This window comes from Telmatherina bonti, assembly GCF_933228915.1.
Source record: "Telmatherina bonti genome assembly, chromosome: 18".
NCBI classification, from domain to species: domain Eukaryota; kingdom Metazoa; phylum Chordata; class Actinopteri; order Atheriniformes; family Telmatherinidae; genus Telmatherina; species Telmatherina bonti.
This window is the reverse complement of record NC_136616.1, coordinates 24,063,151-24,082,815: the sequence shown is the minus strand read 5'-3', so window position 1 is coordinate 24,082,815 and position 19,665 is coordinate 24,063,151. Positions and strand designations below refer to the sequence as shown.

Sequence of the window (19,665 nt, the reverse complement as noted above, 5' to 3'; positions counted from 1 at the left end):
TTATGTGTTAGTTTTTCCTTATTAGTGTAGGAGAATGTAATCATCCACTCAAAGAAGCAGTTCAAAACAAAAGTAACTATCAACAAGAGAATATTGCAGGGGATTTTAGTGTATTTTTGGTGCACACTTACTCATTTAGCTGTGTTGCTCACTCCACAAAAGCACAAATATCACAAGTTATACCACTTTTAAGGTGAAAAATCAGGTTTGCCCAATGACAGCTGGTACTATTAAAATTGACCAAATACAATTGTTCTGGCCTTTATCTGTTAAAATAAGGATTATTATTACTAATCATTATGTGATGTGAAAAATCTGTACCAAACCAAAACTATAGGGCACTGCCACTACTTTTCTGTTGATAGCTCTGTGACTGATGGTATTTCCCCCAATTCATTTCTCCAGCAAAAAAACATGAAAGTTTTATTGTGACAGGTGGACCGGAAGTGGGTTGAATTGAACTGATTGTGCTGAAGACGGGAACTCGGAGCAGGACTTTCCACTGACATAAAAACTAGTTTTGTGCACTTTTTTTTTTTTTTTTTAAAAGATCCTAGATAATTCAAACTTTAATTGACGTGGTTTGGTTTATTTAGCTTTTCTCTATAGTGAAAAGTAGAAGAAGAGATTGTTTTTACGTTTTTTCTTCTTCGTCTGTTTTTTTTTTTTTTTTTGGAAAAAAAATAATTTCCTGTGGGTGTTCAGGGATAATGTTCTCGGGTTTATTTAATCAAGTTTGGAGTTCAACTTAAAATAAGTTTTTATTTAAAAAAAAAAAAAAAATGGACGGCATTTCCTGAAGTTGGAGCAGATAACCTGGGATGACTCCAGCCGCAAACACTCTGACCTGTGGACACACGCTTTGCGCAACAAAGAGAAGCTTTCAATAACAGGGAGAGTTATCTAGTTAAGCAGTGGGAATACTTACTACGTTTCCCGGATTTGTGAAATTGCAGAAAAAGGACGCCACGCCAAGATGGAGTGGGAATTATAAATGAGTTATTTGCTAAACAAAGGACACCTCCTTTGGACCGAAAACCGCCGAGCAAAACGGGAGAGCCTGTCGAGAAATGGAGGAGGAAGGCTTGCTTGAGCCAAATAGCACCCAGGCAAAGCATTCATTTGTGTCTGGCTTTAAATCTTCATAATAAAGCTGTATCGGATTCGGCAACCAGTCCGGTCCCGCTTGTAGTTTCTAAAAGGTTCTTTCGTTTGCCAATGCTGCAGTGGTTTTGTGGCCGTGTGTGTTAAAATGAAGGTGGGTTGGCGGCAGCTGTTGCTGATTTTGCTGCTGAGCGGCTGCCGGGGCTCCGCCGTCCCTTTTCCCTGCAAATCGTCCGATGAACGATCGAAAAGCGGTGGGAAAAGCCTGCCTTCAGACAGAGTGGTCTGCAGCAACATGGAGCTCCATCAGGTGTTACCCCCGGACTCCTTCCCAAACAGAACAGTCACACTGTGAGTACTCAAGCGCTACAGCCATTTTAACCAGTGACAGCGTTTTAATTATCATCCAGATTACTTATCATGTGTCTAAAACATGTCTAAAGTTTACTGCAAAGGTAACAATAAAGAGCAATAATTATGAAAAAGCTACTAAAATGAAAATTAGGCATTTCTAAGAGCTTGCAGGCTATGAAAAAATCCTTGTACTGTTTGAGTGTGTGTGTGTGTTTCCACCAGGCTGTAACATACACTTTGATGGGATTAGATTCAGTTTTAGCTACTGACAGTACACCTGAGTGAGCTTTGTGTTTATCCCATTTACAAATGACACATGTGAATGCTTCATTTGTAATTAAGGGAAGTTTTCGGTTCCTACCCATTTGCTAAAGTAATAACATTGAAGTCTTAAATGAAAAATCAGGGTTTGTACTTTTTTTTTACTATGACATCAGCAAGCAGGAGCACTGATTTGGTTTCTCATCCTTGTGTGCCAAGTTCCTTCACAAGCCATGGGCATGTAACACACACCATGGGATCACAAGCTGAGAAGTAGTATGGCTTTTTCATAGTTAAGTTGGAATACTTTTAAAGTCATACCCAATTGGAGCAATTGTCGACTTAGTTTACGTTTGCCACAGAACTTTTGACAGAACCGAGCAAGTGGGAGTGAAGTACACTCACAAACTCAAAGCTTTGTGTCATGAGCACTGGTGTTTTGTGGTGGTTTGCGTTGAAATATAAGAATCCCAGGGCAGGGTGCAGGACTATAAAGCAAATAATAGAGTCCAGGGAAGGAAGGAAATGGAGAAGGTGGTGAGTGATGAGTTAGAAATGGGCATGTTTGTAAGAGGTTTGAACTTGTTATCCCAGGGCAAAACAAAACCAAGTCTTATTAGATCATTTCTAAATGAGCAAAAAGCTTGCGGTTTTTTTCAATGCCCTTTTGAAAACTGTAGTAAAGCATGACATCTATCAAGGCTAAAGTTTAGGTTAATGAATGCAGTAATTGTATTAGCTGTAAGAGTCAGAAAAAGACCAAATTAGACCGCTGTATTGAAGTCAGATTAGAGCTGAACACCTGCACCTTAACTAAGTGAAATGACTCTAAAGGCCTGTCGGTACATACACTACATGCTCCTGTTTATTTTAAACAAGATCTTATTCTCCTTAGTTATTTCACTATGCTTCTTTTTCAGGTTTTTAAACAACATTTAACAACTTTTGGGATAATCATGAAGTTCTTCCAAATCTGCTTCAACATTAATTTTGTGGCACTGAGTATTTTATGGCAAGTATTGTTTATGTGCGTAAATAGTTGTGCACATAAATCAAGACCACCAGTTTACAAGACTGTGTCAAAGGTTTTAGCAGGAAGTCTTTTAAACGTGTTAAAAATGGCATCAGCAGTTATCACCTGCAATTTCTAATAAATTCTCATCACACAAAGTATGATTATCATAAAAATAGAAGCATCGGAATTAGATACATCTCAGATTATTTATATATTGTGTCTTCATTCATGTGTAACTTTATTTTTTCGTGTTATGAGGTGCCATTTTGGAACTTGTCTTGTTCAGCTGTGTTCTGCTCTTAGTCCGCATGTTTACCGTCTCCGTAGGTCCTCGGTGAACTTGGGAGTTTGTCACATTGTTCTGACTGAGACACATTGTGGGTTGAGACGGGTTCCTCATGACTTAGCATTAAGCCTAGACACCATTATGCAAAGGATGACCTCAAAAGAACAAGGACAATTTAATTAGAGAGCACAAACAGAAAGAAGTGCTTCCCTCAGGAATTTCTTCCATTCTCTGCTTTTGAATCTTTGGGCAAATGTTTTTGTGCATTGTAGGAAAACGACAAAAGTGGTCACTTCATGGTTCCCTGTAGACATGACTGGCAATGAAACAACAATTGATGATGACAGCAAAGTGCGTTTGTGATAATTTATGACCTGCTAAATCAGTGAAACTTCTCAAGGATTTAACGGTTTGGATTCCTAGCACGGAGCTGATTCAGTGTCCGTCTTCCTCGGCCAAAACAAAAGTACAATTGTTGCACGGATGCTAGGTTCATATTAGTCTTGATTCAGATGTTGTTCAATTGGCAATTTTTTTTTAACTTGGATAAAATTTGTTTTTTTTTCTCCATTAAGTATGTAAATCTTTGTTTTCTGTAAGTAGAGGTGCATACTATGGTTATGTTCACATTTTCACTTTTTGGTTCTTCCTTCCAAACTAATTAATGTACCAAATTACAGTGATTAGAGTTGCTTTAAGTGTTAAAGGGTATGGACATGCAAACATATTTCAGTCAAACAGCAGCATAATACAATGGGAAGTGAACACCCTACTGTTAATGTTTGCGAGGCTTATTTAAATGGAGCACACAGCACACAGACAGAGCAGTCGCACCAGAGTTTAATTGAATCAAATTTTGCAAGTGTGAACGCACCCTGAGCAACAAGATCTCTTGTTGGTTTGGTTAAAAGACAGTCATTCATTGCCATTTTTAGACTGATATGCAGACTTTTGCTTCAGGCATTATGAACTCGATTGAAACGCTGCTGTTCATCCTTAAGATTTGCTCTGCTGTGAAACATCAGATTAACCTTTTCCATAACTAACTTCTTGGTGCTCAACCCTATTTGACTGGAATTTTAGATCAAGTACCATGTCAGACTTGTTGACATGGCCAAAAAATATCTCAAATTTTTTTTTAATGCTAAATTTTGTGTACAATTTTAAACAAAAAAACCCCCCCACAGTCATCAAATGCTTTGAAAAGAAACATTACACTTAATGTTGTTGCACGTAAACACATAAAATGGCAGCATATCTTTAGAATTATTTAACGTGGCTGCATCAGTGATCTCTTGTTCCACAGCGGTGTCTTTGTCATCATATGACAAACACTGAACATGATTCCCCTGATGTTGGTCGGATCTGAACATGAGTTTGTGGGCTGCTGCTGTCTTCTGCATCTCACAGATAGCGGCGTTTCTACTGAGGTCAATAGACAGCTGCATCCCAGCTGTGATGTGTCAGTGCTTTCAAACAGACATTATTCTGTTTCTGTTGTAGTGTGCCTGAAATTTGGTGCTTTTATGCAAACCAGACCGCTTTCACACCATTTTAACCAGTACTAAAGTGGGAGGAGTTTACTCTGTTGACATAAGCTTGGTAACTTGATCAAGAAGTTAATGGCTAAGTCATCAGACTTAAAATAAGGGGTTTTATATATAATAACAATATTGCTGATTTGTCACTAATGAAAAATGGTATGAAGTGAAGAGAAACTAAGCCTTGAATGATGAAGAATGTCCTGTGTTTTTGTTCGAAATCTGTTGTTGTTTGCCTTTTCCACCTTATGCTAACTTTTAATTAACATTTGATCCTTTAGTGTCATCTCTAAAGTGTATACATTGTTAGCTTATAAGAAAGATTGCATGTCTTTCCATCTATGTTTGTGTGTGTGTGCAGGGTCTGAGAGCAATGCAGACAAATGCCTCCATTAGGGTTTATATTTTTTAAACCTCAACAAAAAGGTTAATTGGCTCACTCTGCTATTACTGAAAGGAAATTTGTGTAAATCATTGTTTGTTTGTTTTTTGTCATGTTTGTCAATGTTTTAAAAGAATCCATAATTCTTCGAGCTTAACTGGTGGTAAAAATGATGTCATCATTCAATGCATTGCTGTAAATTGAATCACTTAAGTCTTAAGCGCAAGAAGCGAGAACCTTTTTCTTGTTCTCGAGGCCCCGAGAAGAAAATGATGCCATTTTGTTCTCGCGGACACGTTTGAAGACAGTTCTCGACACATCGGGCTGGCAGAACTAACTTTCTTTTGGGGCCCTGAGAAGTATTGTGTGATTGGTCGGACTGTTGAGGTGGGCGTTGTTAACACGGGAAAAAGCATGAAGTGGAGTTGCTGCTTCTGCATTTTTGCTGTTGCAGGAAAAACAGATTGTTTTGATGAAACAGCTTATTGAGGTGGCGGATCAATCGAATCAACCCAAATAATGTCTTAGTTCTTTCTATCTTATAAAAGAATGAAGTTACTTGGGAAATTATCAACTTTTGTTAAGTGTGTGGTTATGAACTGAACATCTGTTTGAATCAAAAATCAATCCTGAATCAAATCGTCACCCCAAATATTGGAATTGAATTGAATCATGAGTTGTTAGATTCACATCCCTGTGGGATTTTACTCCTTTTCTCCTCAAGGTTACCTGCTATTTGTTTTTTTTCTGATTTGGGGTTTCACTTGATGAAGATTTACACAATGATGAATTTTATTCTACACTTTTCTTTGCAACTCTTACAGCTGTTATGAGGTTGTCAAATCGCTTGGATAATTGGTTTGACTTCATGCCATAAAGAAATACCCCTTATCTTAAGTGTGTGTGCATGGAAAACAGCCATAACTCTTAACTTAAACCATGCATGTTTGTACAAGAGCAGCTGCTCAGTTACCTGACTTTAAATGATTGCTGGTATTAGCTTACTCTGACGTTGAGTGCATGAAGTTCATTCATTGCATTTCTGCTCTGAATGCCTCTCTGTGGAGAGAAAAAACTGAGTAATGCATTCCCTGCATTTGTGCTTTTCAAATGATACCACATGCCTGAGTAATCCGAGAGGAAATGACACAAATGTGTTTACAGCTGGCCTGTCCCCCCATGTCAGAGTAGGTCTCTCCTAAATTATGGTTGCATTTAGCCTCTATCTCTCATGGACAGATACAGTTATGAGTAATTTCTATGGGTGTGTGCATGAGTGCTTATTTCTGTACCTGTTTAAGTTTCAACCTACATACCCACACACACGCACACAGGAACTTACTATATTTAAGCTTTCTATGCTCGCCCAGCTCATATTTCTTTACCAGGGTTGCTTAGTGTAATCTAGATCTATTCACAGGAGCACCTGGGTTATACAGTGCAAGTAAGCACACCTGGTTTTTCTCTCTGTGGAGGATTAATGTCAGGAAGAAAGCAAGGATTTTTTTCCCTTGCTGCAGGAAAAGTGCGTTTAGTTTGATGACACATTGGAGCGCAGTAAACTGCCTGGTTTCAAAACAGGGCAAAATGGGAGTTAGGGTTACGCTCTCATCTGGTTTCTTGGTGATTCACTGCCTTAAAGCCATGCTTTTGGGGTTGTTTCTCTCTGGATTTCACATCCTATAACTCTGAAGCTGATTGTAAACTCAGTCACTTCATTTTTGGAGAATGCTTTTTTATGTCTTGCTGGTAGCTTTTTGAAAAGCTTTTGTAACAAGAATACGGGTGCTTTCTGTCATGCATGCCCTAAGAGGATTTGTTTTTGGTACTTTCCAGGAAAGCTATTGGTCTGCTGAAGGGAAGGCTTCCGTTTCTGTGTAAATGCGTGCATGTGTTCTTAAGTAGTTCTGCAGTGTTTGCAGTTGAAAGCCAAAATCCGAAAGGCAAGGCATTGACAGCTGCACATCCAGTCAGTTTGTGTCCTTTCATTTTGTAGATCACTTAAGCTTTGACTTTGTCAGCTTGGCTAAAATGTTCTTTATTTCCAGACAATTGATTCCTTCTAGTGTGCAGCTATGAGATATTTGCAGTGGTATACATTTATGTTCATATTATGACCCATCCTGTTTTAGTCAGCTGCAGAGTTATAAGGGGAATTGTTATAGATTTGGTTGTATTGCTGGTAAAAGGTGTGATAAGACCTGCAATCTAGAAAAATAAATGGGCCACATGAGGAGTGTATGATACAAAAGACCTTTTAAGAATGCCACAAGTAAACCAATTTATTTTTATGGACTCAAAAACCCTCTCAGTAACATGTATTTGACATCCTGTTGACCCTGACATGCAAATCATTAGTAAATGGCAAGTCTTAGAAGTCACAAAACCTGAGCTATTGGACCAGTTCTTTTTTCTGCCTAAGCTTATGCTCATTTTTCCATCCAATGTAGTGAGGGGAATGCTAGAAAAGATTTTTATGAGCTGAATTGCTGTCAGAAATGTATTTGAAAACCTGGTGAGGAGTTATAAATCCTCATTCTGGGGATTCTTTGTTTTTTCTTCACATTTTTTTAATGTCCTTATATATGGTTTTATTGTAAATGCCTCCTGAGCATAAAAAAATTATGTTCACCATTTAACTCTGCCTTTTATTCATTGTGCTCCTTGTGCCTGTAGCCAGACACTTATATTACCATAGGTGTAGGGTTTTTTTGTTTTTTTTTTTCTTCTCTCCATTCAGCTCTACTCAGCTTTAAACCAAGACAAAATTGAGGCCAAAGCATTTTAAACTATTTGAATAGGAGTGAAAATTCCTGTTTCAGAGACGACTCCTCCATAAATGTCATTGTGATTTATGTCATCTGTATCAGTAGACAGGATGTGAGATTTGGTGGGATCCCCTGCAGCTTTTTCCTGGCTTGGACTGAAGCAGATTTTATCTGCTGTACGCGTCAAGACAAGCAACACTCCCCTCATGTAATGTTTGAGGTTTACTCCGAAAAATTGTAATTTGGCGATAGTTCGGAGACGTCAAGATGACGTCTGTAGATGGGCACAAGGGAAGGCATTCGCTCATGGGTGGGCAGAGATTAAAGTAGTTAATTGACTATGATCTTTAATCAGATTGGATATGATGCTACATGCTTATTGCTGCATTGTCATTAGTTAAATTTTTTCACATTGGTGCAAAACGTTACAAAGCTAAAGCAATTTTTTTTTTTTACATGCAGAGGTTTCAATCCTGTGATGAGGAAGCGGGTGGGACAGAAGAAGAAGGCGGGTAATCATGCACAAGAGGTGGGGGTGGTGGAAAGAAGCCAAGAAAGGGCTCATGACTCTCAGGAGAACTCTTTTACAGATGTATTTTGACGACCTACAGTCACAAGGCCTGAAATGTAGTCTGTCTCGGATGGTTTAAAGATGTATTTGAAATTCATGATCTGCTTCCTAAGCCCAATTGTCCTATTTTCTGCTGAGATAAAATCACTGTTTCTAAGATGAAACAACTCCAAGTCACAGATGTTGAAGGACTTCTTGAATAGTCTTTTGACTTCTGGTATTACAGATGTCCTGCAATGTAATGTTGCATTTTGTCTGCCTTCTTTCAAAATAATGCCAGGTATATATACACATATAAATGTGTAACATTCACCAAATTCAGCCCTTCTATGCCAACTATACTTCCCTACATTTGATTAACCTTTTATTGCCTTGGAATTGGGAAGCTGAGGATCTTTGTCTATGTCATCAGATCATATACACACACTACGGTGAACATCTTCATGTGTTAACATCTGTCATGTTAGCATCCAGAACCTTTGGAAACACAGCATCTATTTGTGTGCAGGCAAGGAGCCAAACAGCAAATCTCCAAGTCTCTTCTGTCCAACCCTGTCATAAAACAACCCTTCAACACCCTGTAATGACTCCAATCTGGCCCAAAGTTGCGGGTGCCACTAACATGTATATCATCCACCACATCCCCTCCCTGCTGGCCAGAAACGTGCTAACCTCAAGTCCCTGCTTGGGTTTTCTGCTGCGGGTTAATGGTGCCATTGGTTTTTCTAAATTCTTCAGGGTTGCGTTTGAAAGAAAGTCTTGGATTATTTGGAATGTGGGGGACGTGGGGTAAAGTGAAGCACAACTTTTCAACTTGGCCTTTTGTGCATTAGCTTTGCTGGGAACAAACTGCAAAGTGACTTAATAAAATGCAGTTTATAGCCCCTAAAAGGAAGTTTTCCACAGTTTCTCAAGCTCTGAAATGAAACAAGCCAGAAATTCTGATAAAATAGGACTTGCAGTTCTAGGATTCCAGAAAATTTGAAGGGAACATACCAAAAAACAGTTTTACTATGTATGCATTTAAATGTTTACAACTGCATTTGCTTTTGTGTTGGCTGTAAATATGTGCATATTGACAAGAACATACCGACCAACCTTTCTTACTTTCTTCATGAATTGGACTTACGCTTGTGACAAACTCCACAAGATCCTTCTTGAGGCTGCAAGAACATGAAAAAAAATCTTTTTTTGTCTGGTCCATTCATACTCCATGAGAAGCTTTGTCTGCAACGGCAATGTAAATGTGTAATGAACCCAGTTATTTCATATTTAACAAGAAACTTCATCCGCAGCACGGTGGCTTGTGCATGAGGATGCACCTTAGTATTTTAATGCCACGTTTTAAGAATGTTCGGACTTTTTTTCTTTTTACCACCTCAGTCAGCTGATTTATCAAAACAATCCGTTTTACCTGCAACAGCAAAATGCGGATGCTGCATCTGCTTCATGCTTTTCTGTGCTAACCACGCCCACCCTAAATGTCCAACCAATCAAACGATATGTCTCGGAGCCCCGCAAGAAAAAAACTTCTGCCAGCCTGATGTGTCGAGAACTGTCTTCAAGCACTTCCGTGAGACAAAATGACGTAATTTTTCTTCTCTGGCCCTCGAGAACCAGAAAAAAGTTCTCACTTCTCGTGGAGTATGTAATAAGCTTTAGTCATCTGTCTGTTCAAGCTCTTTACATTAAGTAGTAAAGTTTGGTAATTGATTTAATTAACAGTGCTGCATTGAATGCCATACTTTTATCTGAGTGTGGAACTATTTAAGCTTATTGCATGCCCTGTAAGAAACAAGAAAAATGTTAATTTTGGTTTGTTCAATTCATACTCTGAGAAACTTCAGCTGCATCAGAGGGGAGAGAACCTCTGTGGGGTGTTTGCTTTATTGTGCAATGAACAGTTGACCCTGCTATGTCATATCTAGCAACAAACTTTGTACAGAACAGGGTTGCCCACGCGATGGGGTTAAATGCGATGTGTTGTGTACATTTTCCTATTTTCTTACCACCACAATCAGCTGTTTATTAAAACTATCATGCAAACTTGCATCCACAAAAATGCAGAAGCAACAGCCATCCTCTTCATCTATTATTGCAAATGCTCAAAGGTCCGACCAATCACACAATACTTTCAAACAAGAAGAAAGTTCTACTCTGCTGATGCATCGAGAACAAGGTGTTCCCAGTCATGTCTGCAAGTTCACAATGACGTCAAGAAAAAGAGTTATTGCATTTCGCAGAGTATGTAACTGGCTGTAGACCATAATATGATTTGCTTACCTGTGAAAGTCAAGAGGGTTTATCACATTTGGTGACCTGTTACAAGCTCAGACACTGCTGTTTAGCATGAAAGAAAACACTGGGCTGAAGTTCAAGTAGTTCAGGTGTTCTTTAGATCTCTGACTAGAAGCTGACAGTGGCAAGAGCACAAAGAAGTGTGATTTAGTGTCGGCAAGTAGCAGTGTGGCATCCTTCCACTAATTGAAAAAAAGACAGTAGATCCCCTTGATTTCTGCTTTTGCATTTAATTCGGTGCTGTTGCTGGTTTGCCTCAGGAGAAGCTGTTGCTTTCTTCTAAACATTAAATTGGCCTTGATGTATGATAAGTTGACCCACACAGTTCAGCTGCCGACGCAATATGTCCGTAAGTTGCATCGCAGTCTTTCTTGTTTAATCAATTTCAGTTGCTTTGTATTTAAACCTTTCCTTTCCTCCACAGAATTTTAAACAACAACAAGATTCAAGAGCTCCGAAATGGATCTTTTTATGGATTGTCTGCTTTGGAAAAATTGTAAGTATAATCGTGTCCGATAAAACGGTTGAAGCTGAACATGTTGATATCATGATTGAAATATCATCATGTTGCTTTTCTGCTAAGAGAGAGGAAAAAAATTCTAGGTTGGTATTTGTAACATATCTAAATGACTTTGAACATGAAACTGCTGCAGTCACATTTATGAACAAAACAATGAACAACAGCAGGTTCATTAAATTTGTGGCAGCTGGTCTTTATACAGAAAAAAAAAAAACAAAATGTGGGATGTCTATTTAGAAATGGGGATCTAATGAAATAGTTCATTACATTCAAAAACAAATTGTTCAACAACTGTGCGTGAATATCTAAAATTGAACTAATTTCAAGACTCCCCAAAATTTAGCATAATGAGCTATGCCTTAATATTGGTAAGTAGGGCTTTGGATATGTGTTGTGTTTAAAACAAATTCAATGTTGAGTAATACTCCAAATAAACTAAATGTAAATAGATAATAGGACAGAAGCTACTGCTTGAATCTACAAGTTGTAGACTGCTACATGCAAGAAAATGCAAAAAAAACAAAACCAAGGGGATTAGTTAGTTTGAAAGAAAAATGGTCATTGTGTTGATCAGATTTCAGTTCTTCCACGTCAATCCACGAGCCATTCTCCCGTCCACAGCCATCTTTTGTCCAACACATGGTTATTTCTTATGCTTTGCTTTGTTTTTTTGTTTTTTTATTTCTTTTGGGCATTGTGCTCACCCACAATGAGTTGTCGGGTTTATTTCCAAGTTCCAAAATGAAGCAGACCCTCTCATCAATTGGACTAGGTCTAAAATAAAAAAGGCCAATGTGAATGCACCCTTACAGAGTATTGTGTGATTCTGCAGCTTCTCTTCTTACAAATGGTGTTGGTGTGAAGAAGGTCTCCTAAGGGGAAATAGACATTGCATCTCAACTGGGTAGCAACTACGCCGTAATCGTAGTTCATTTAAACCCTCAATAAGCCAATCAGGGAGTAGTTGTATTTTAAGCTGCTTCTGTCTATCGTCACTGCATTTTGCACAGCCGTTTCATGTTTTTCACACCAGTATAAACCTTTTTAGGCAGTATTTTATGTGGTCATAAGCACACTGTGACTCTGTAAGGGCTATTTTATTACGATGCACTGCCCAGTCTTGAACAAACTGTAGATATTGCACGGGCAAACAGTATCTCATTGAAGTCAGGGAGGAGCATGAATGGAAAAGTACTCAATGTATGATTAAGTAAATGTTATCACTTCAAACAATTAATGAAGCCACTGATGTTATGTGAAAACAAGTCATTTCTCTTTGTTCTGCAAGTGGATTTCAATGACATTAATAAAATTAATGCTAATAACAATGCATTCAAATAAAATGGATCCATCTACCCCAAACCACCCCCGTTTTTTTTTTTTTTATTGTCAGAACAGATATTTAAGTTGCATTGATTTTTGAAAATACCACCAGTGCAACTCGTGTGTGTGTGTGTGTGTGTGTGTGTGTGTGTGTGTGTGTGTGTGTGTGTGTGTGTGTGTGTGTGTGTGTTTGTGTGTGTGAGAGAGAGAGAGAGAGAGAGAGAGAGGTTAAGCTTGTTTTCAAAAGCCCCCTCTGTTTTTCACATTTTATCTACCAGTGCATTAGCAGGAGCCATCCATCACTCCACAAATGAAGCTTTGACTTCTGGAGCTGGAGGTTTGCAAAACACACATTGGCGCCATGCCAGCGGAACATCCAGGTCACAGAAAACCAGGAGGCATCCACACAGCACTTAGCCTCAGTTAAGACTTATCAGTCTATGGTGGAAGACTAAGACAGTACTAGAAACGGCTAATTATAGGAATAGCCCGGAAGGTTTCTAGTTGTTTGCCTGGTGGCACACTCTTGACAGCTGCTTGGATATTCTTGGGATAGTCCAATCTTTCTTCACACAGACTGACATAAACACAATTCTGCTTTTTCTTTAAGTCGTTGCAGATTTCAGGGAGGTAAAGGAAATCACTTCTGCTTTTTTATTGGTTGCTTTTTGTTTCAGACTGTTTAAGACATCGCCACCTTCAACAATGAGTCATATGACACTAATATTAGGAACGTTAACCTCTGCATTTCCTACCTACAGGGAGTGTAAGAAAATGGCTCTGGGCCGGCACACATGGGCCACAAGTGATTTATTACTCAGGAATGGGTTCATGCAGATAAAGTAACCAGACCATTAATGGCAAATGCTTTTACCCAAGGCTACAATAACACATGACTGCATTGATATGGAATCTGAAGAGCATGTTTCTACTGCCTGCTTTCTCGTAACTACTCAAAAAGGGTAGAGATGCATGAAGCAGAACTAGCTGTGGTTAGTCTTGTGATGTTTGGAAAGATGATTTTGACTGAATTAGATCCACACTTTCCAGATATTGTTAATCACTTAAACCTAGTGATGAATTTTTCATAGATTTTTCCGATATCTGTTTGCAGTTTGGGATTTTATACATCACTATAAAGTACGAGTCCTCATGTAGTCTTTAATTTTTTCTTCCTGCTGCCTTCCATATTCTTCTGCCCAGATTGTTTAGCAGAATTCCCAAGAAGTTCTTGTGATTTGTTCACCTGTTAGTGTAAAGAGCTCAGGTCTTGAGAATGAAAAGGAAAATTCTTTGATCTCTCTTTGCCTGGACAGCTTTTAAGGTTCTCTTGTTTTGTTTTTGTGAATGGCCAGGCACTTTGGTTGAAGACTCTCTTCAGCATATCATTGCATGAATCCACAGGAAAGTCTACCTCCAATAAACAGCTCCCATTTGCACCTCATAGACTCCGTCCCACTATAATCCAGCCTCAACTACTAAAGCGAGATTGCTTGATGGCTTTGTAATTGTAATGAGGCTAAGTCAGTGCCAGGGGTGTCAACACTACAATTCCCACAATACTGAAGCCCTGCCCCCCGCCACATCCAAAATCACTTTTTTCTTTCTTGCAAACTCTCAAGTTGGGGGAAAAGAATTTCATGAGTCTTTTTGAGAGCGCTCAAGCTTTCCGTCTTGCCGCTCACCCCTCCCTCCTCCCACTTTCTCAGCTTTTCTTTTCTTTTTTCCTGTGTCCACAAAGGGTCTCTCTTACATTTGGACTCCCTAAATGCAGTGGTGACGACTGAGACAGCAGCTGGCTGTGACTGCTAGAGGGGAAAGAATTGATTACTCCTGTCCTACACTTTGCATGAAATTGCAAAGTAACTGTGGAGACCACAGTGTTTTGTTGAGGCCAAAGGTGTCCGTGCTTGTATATAAGCCACTCACAATCCCCATTATCACTCTCGTCAGAGAAAGGGGAGGCGAGCTAGGCGGCCATCACATGCTAATTCCTTTCCAAATCCACTGCCATGGAGGAATGCTTATTGTGGAAAATGGTGCAGGGATAATAAAGTAGCATGTGATATTCTGGAGAATTGAATGTTGACCATTTATGAATGTTATGTCATTCAAGCAAGTTATCTGTTTTATAAAGGATGGTTTGAAATGGATGGTACAATACAGTCTTTACTTAATACCTTTTTTTTTTTTTTTTTTCTTCAATAAAAGGTAATCATGAAGGCTTCTCTGTTTAACCAGAGGGGATCAGTGTACGACAACTTAACTTGCTTCATGTCTGAATGTTATATTATTCATCACAACAGTCTCATTGTGTCAGACTTGTAACCAGTAATTTTGAACTGGCACAAGTCTAAGTTGCAGTCGCATCAGTATATGGCCGTGCACACTGGAAAACAGCAGAACTGATCTCATATCATATAATGGTGGAACTTAACTTGGACACATGATAGTTTTGTGTTTAGATGTTCAGCATGTGATTAAAGGTGGAGTATGTAAGATTTTCAATATTTTCAAAATAAAATCAACTAAAAAAAATAACTACAATCATAATTAGATTTTTTAAACATGTAGGTTCCATTCTGTCCATATTTGATGTTATTAAATTACAAGTTTAATTAATGACAAAGACTCTTCTTAAATGTTTGCCTACCAGTAAAAAAAAGTGCTTTTTGTCATTTGTCATTAATTAAACTTGTAATTTAATAATGCATCAAATATGGACAGACTGGAACCTACATGTTCAAAAAACTTTCTAATTATGATTGTAGTTATTTTATTAGTTAATTTATTTAGAAAATATTGAAACGCTTACATACTCAACCTTTAAAGTAAAATTGGGGAAATCTCTGCTGTATGTCCTCTGCAGCATTCTTGGTCTATCTGAAAGGGCCATTGAACTTTAGATGTCCACAAGTCAGTCAGGCTAAGTTTACTTTCAGAACTCAGAACAAGATCTTGCATGCAGAATTAAGTTTCTAAAGGGGCCTAAAGTTCTCCATATGGTTATCTACATCTAAGATTAATTGTAATCACATGAAGTCAGCAGACAGCTCAGGCTATAGTCGGTATGTGAACACAGGTAAAACTGAAAAAATAAGAAGTTGATACCTCTAGTGAAATAACTGAGTGCAAATTAACCTCCCCATTAAAAGGTCAGTTAATTTTTTTTTATTTTGCCACTACAGACCATGCAAGTTTTAGTTTTTTCATATAATTTCTCCAAAAAACTTGAAAGAACCCCAAAAAATAAACAAACTAATAAATAAATAAACCAGTTGCTCCCTCTTTTCTATTGTTTTCTACAATCAGGACAGAGTTGTTATGCTAATATTTATAGTAATGACATCTTAAGCTAGCTTATATTTGACAAAAGCTCTGCTGGGTTTTGTTTTGCTAGTGTCCCCTTATTGCCTTGTTAGTCATGTAACTGTAAAAACTACTTTAGCTGCAGCAACTTTGACTGTAAAAGGATTGAACATGTGTCCAGTATGGCTGTATTATATGGTATTATTACAGGTATAAAAGCATTCTAAAACCAACAAACTATTTTAATAACATTAGGGTTCAATAACAAGCTTAGTTTACACTAACATTGGACCGTATAATGTCCAGTTATATTTCAGATTTATTCAGATGACTTTTTAAACACCACCAGCTAAGTCTGCTGCCAAGATTCTGGTATATGAAGTATGTAGTAAACTTAAACTTGGAAAATAAACTTCATGTGTTTTAATGCTAGTCTGAAAAACACCTTTGAAAGACTGTAAATTTGCACCTAAAAACAGCCACAGTTGCAAAACCACCCTTCTGTTTGGGGGCAGTTCAAGAACATTTCTGGAACACACCTAGAAATACACTGCCAGCTGTGTGTGTGTGTGTGTGTGTGTGTGTGTGTGTGTGTGTGTGTGTGTGTGTGTGTGTGTGTGTGTGTGTGTGTGTGTGTGTGTGTGTGTGTGTGTGTGTGTGTGTGTGTGTGTGTGTGTGTGTGTGTCAAGAAAACTTGGCATTTTCTCTGTGCAAATAGATTTAAAAGGTGCCAGGTTTGTGTGGTCTGTGGTCTTTGGAATCTGAGGGGTAGTTATAGATGATTAAACATGGACTGCTTTTTTTCTTACTTGTCTTTTATCCACAAATATTGGAACATGTGAAAGCTGCAGCTTTCTAATTTAGTCAGTAGTACTGGCACCCTCAGTTTTTTTGGATTTTCCTTTCTTGGGTTGTCTCAATACTAACATTTCAAATTCGATACTGATACTAAGAATGGTGCTTGATAGTTGACTTTTGATACTACAAAGTGGGAAAAAAAACTACCTTTTTAAATAAATAAAAGTCAGAACATCATTGGAATAACATCACAGCCCATAGGATAAAAAATATAAATAAAAAAGACACTAATATCATGGAATAAAAGCATTATTTCAAAGCCCTATTAGTTTTTGCAACTATAATCTTCTTAAACTGCTCATTTTAGTGTAAAAAACACAAAACTACTCCTACCACCATAACTTACTGTACCTCTTACCATCTTACCAAGAAAAGTCTCCTTTTCTTCACAATACCTGGGAATGTATAGAGTTTAGCTGCAACAACAGCAAAAAAAAAAAAAGGCAAAAAAAGCAGTTAAAAAAAAAAAGAAAAAAAGAGCATGTTGTTTATTAAACAATATTTTTTTTAAAAAAACAGAGAGAGGAGGAGACACAACAAGGCATGTAGTTAAATTATGTTGATGGTTGTCCTGGACAATGGAAACTATTCATATATTATGTCTGAAGGGAAACGTGTTCACTTCCTGATACTCTGCAAATAATTATGTTTCCCTCTGTCCAAGTAAAAAAAAAAAAAAAAATTCAATGAATTTGCTGTACAGTGTTGTATGAAACAGATCTAAACAATAAAACAGTTGTAACTGTTTGGTCTCCTTAAACTGACCCTGGTCCACTTCCATGGGTAATACTGTTTGGAGTTTTGTAAATGCACAACTCAGGTGAAGCATCACTTCAAAGTCCAAACAACCATCTTACTTTTTCGTATTTCTATCTGCACAAGCTGCTTTTTCTTACGGCCATGTTGAAAGTGCATCTCCATAGTAAACATTCGGTCCACCAGGTAGCTGCTGCCTGAACTGGCGATATTCTTGCTTTAAGGCTGTGGTGCCTACCACCACACCACCATGCTGCCCACCCACTACAATTCATGTTTAAAATGGTTTAGAGGTGGCTGGTCCTGTTTATAAACTAGCCTATATAACAGTGGCATAGCATCAATACAAGTGTTGGATTAATATATCAGCATTTTTTTATTCTTTTTTTGACAATACCACTCTCTGAATGTGTGATCAGCTCTATGTGCACCCACTACACTCCAATATCAGCTCTCCCTTGCTGTGAGGGCTTCATAAGATATCTTTGATTTTCTTGTCCTGCCTTCTCATTTCTCTCTCAACACTAGCTCTCAGTGAAGCCTGCTCTCCTTGCTCACATCAAAAGTATGAACAAGCAATAGATATTTTGTTGTCAGTGACTTATCTGTGGCCACGGGCCCACCTTCAGATGACAGTTCTCAACATCAAACAGACAGAGTTACTCTATGGCCCTTTATGTGGGTTCTGGAGCGAATGAAAAGCCTCCTGAAACTCCGCTGTAATGAGTACCTAGGCAGTGCCAGTGCAGGTGAGCATCACTGGAATTCTGTGACTACAAGCCTTTTGACTCTTAGAATAAGGTGGTAGGGTTGTGTGTTCATGTGTGTGAGAAGTTTGTAAGATACAGAGTACACCCTTGGGTACACTGTCGGGTTGTGACAGCAGTTATTTAGTGATAGGTTGTTAGGAAGTTGAGAATTTTGCAGGAGGGGATCATGGTGTCGCTTGATTAAAGAGTGTAAAAGCACACTTTATTTTTAATTATTATAGGTTTGACTTGTGCATGCATACTGTAAATAGAATATTCAGACTAGTCTGCAAAATACAGACTAGTCTGCTCTGCAAATGGATAAAGGCATAATATGATGGTATTTATGCATAGACATGAGTAATTGTTATGCAACCAAGAACTATTTAGTCAGCAAATGGTAAAGCCATCATAAATTCAGAATATAATATAAATCCTTGTTTTATGTGAGAAACACTTTTCCTGGACAGATTTGAAGGATAAATTTTAAAAAGGAGAAAATGGAAGCAGTGAATGTATAAATTTGTCTTTAAAAAAAATTACTTTTTAAGCTGAATTAGCGTAGCTGTTGCAGTCAGCGTGTTGCAGTTCGAATTGCCCCTGTACTTCATTCTATTTTCCGTCCTTTTCCCACAGGGAGCTGCGGAGTAACATGATCAGCCATATTGAACCAGGTGCCTTTCTGGGCCTGCCAGCACTAAAACGACTGTGAGTATTGGTGGAGCTTTTGTAGCTTTTTAATGTTGTATTTAACAGTGTGTTTTGTACTCTACATTCACATCCGTGTTCCCTCTGGGATTTTCTTTTGGTTCTTTTGCAACTAAATCATCTGAATTCTTCTTTTAGTAGGTTTTGAGTTTCTGCTCTAACTATTTTTAATGTTAGAATATTTTTAAAAGTCACCTTTTGTTCAGTGATCCTCTGTTGAAGCTGTTTTTTTGTGTTGTCATATGCCGTTTCCACCTTCAGTCTCATAAAGTGGTGGGACTGTTGTGCCTTTAATATGTAGCATTTATAAAACCTTTAGAAATAGTAAACTATTGAGTAATTTTTTTTCATATAATTGTCAAAAAGATTTCAAGAGAACTTTTAAATGGTTGTGACAGGAACATTAAAATTTGTCTTCTTTTATCTGGTTCGGAACCAGTAGACCAGTCTGTCTCAGAAGCACCTTAAAGAAACACAACATAACTTTCTGACCATTAAACTTTGTGCCTTTCACTCGGTTTGTTGGCAGATTTGTTGCACAGTCCTGGTGCTGTCATTCCCTGGCAGAATCCAAAGGCTGAGAGAAAGCACATCACAGGGAATCACGCAATGGCTGCATTTTGCGTCACATTTGGCTCTCCACCTTCAGCTCAATCTGTCCAAGACAGAACTCATTGCCTGCCCAACCAGTTCTTCCTTACACCCGCTATTAAGTGTGAAGCTTGACTCTATCACACTTGTTCCGCCGCCTGCTGCCCGGAATCTTGGTGTCACAGTGGGTGACAGTTAAACTTTAAGGTCCATGTTGCCTCGTTTGCCCGTACTTGCCGATATGCTTTCTAAAACATCAAGAGAAACAGAC

The 19,665-nt window shown here is 38.2% G+C and overlaps 1 protein-coding gene across 1 annotated transcript in view; it reads left to right on the top strand.

Annotated features, from left to right (window-relative positions):
- Nucleotides 1–936: 936 nt before the first annotated feature.
- Nucleotides 937–19,665, top strand: part of adgra3 (adhesion G protein-coupled receptor A3) — a 35,902-nt gene continuing 17,173 nt past the window's right edge. Inside the window, exons 1-3 of the mRNA XM_079257719.1 lie at nt 937–1,455; nt 11,005–11,076; nt 18,732–18,803. Coding sequence (XP_079113845.1) covers nt 1,253–1,455; nt 11,005–11,076; nt 18,732–18,803 — 347 coding nt within the window. The 5' untranslated portion in view covers nt 937–1,252. The remainder of the gene's footprint in view (nt 1,456–11,004; nt 11,077–18,731; nt 18,804–19,665) is intronic.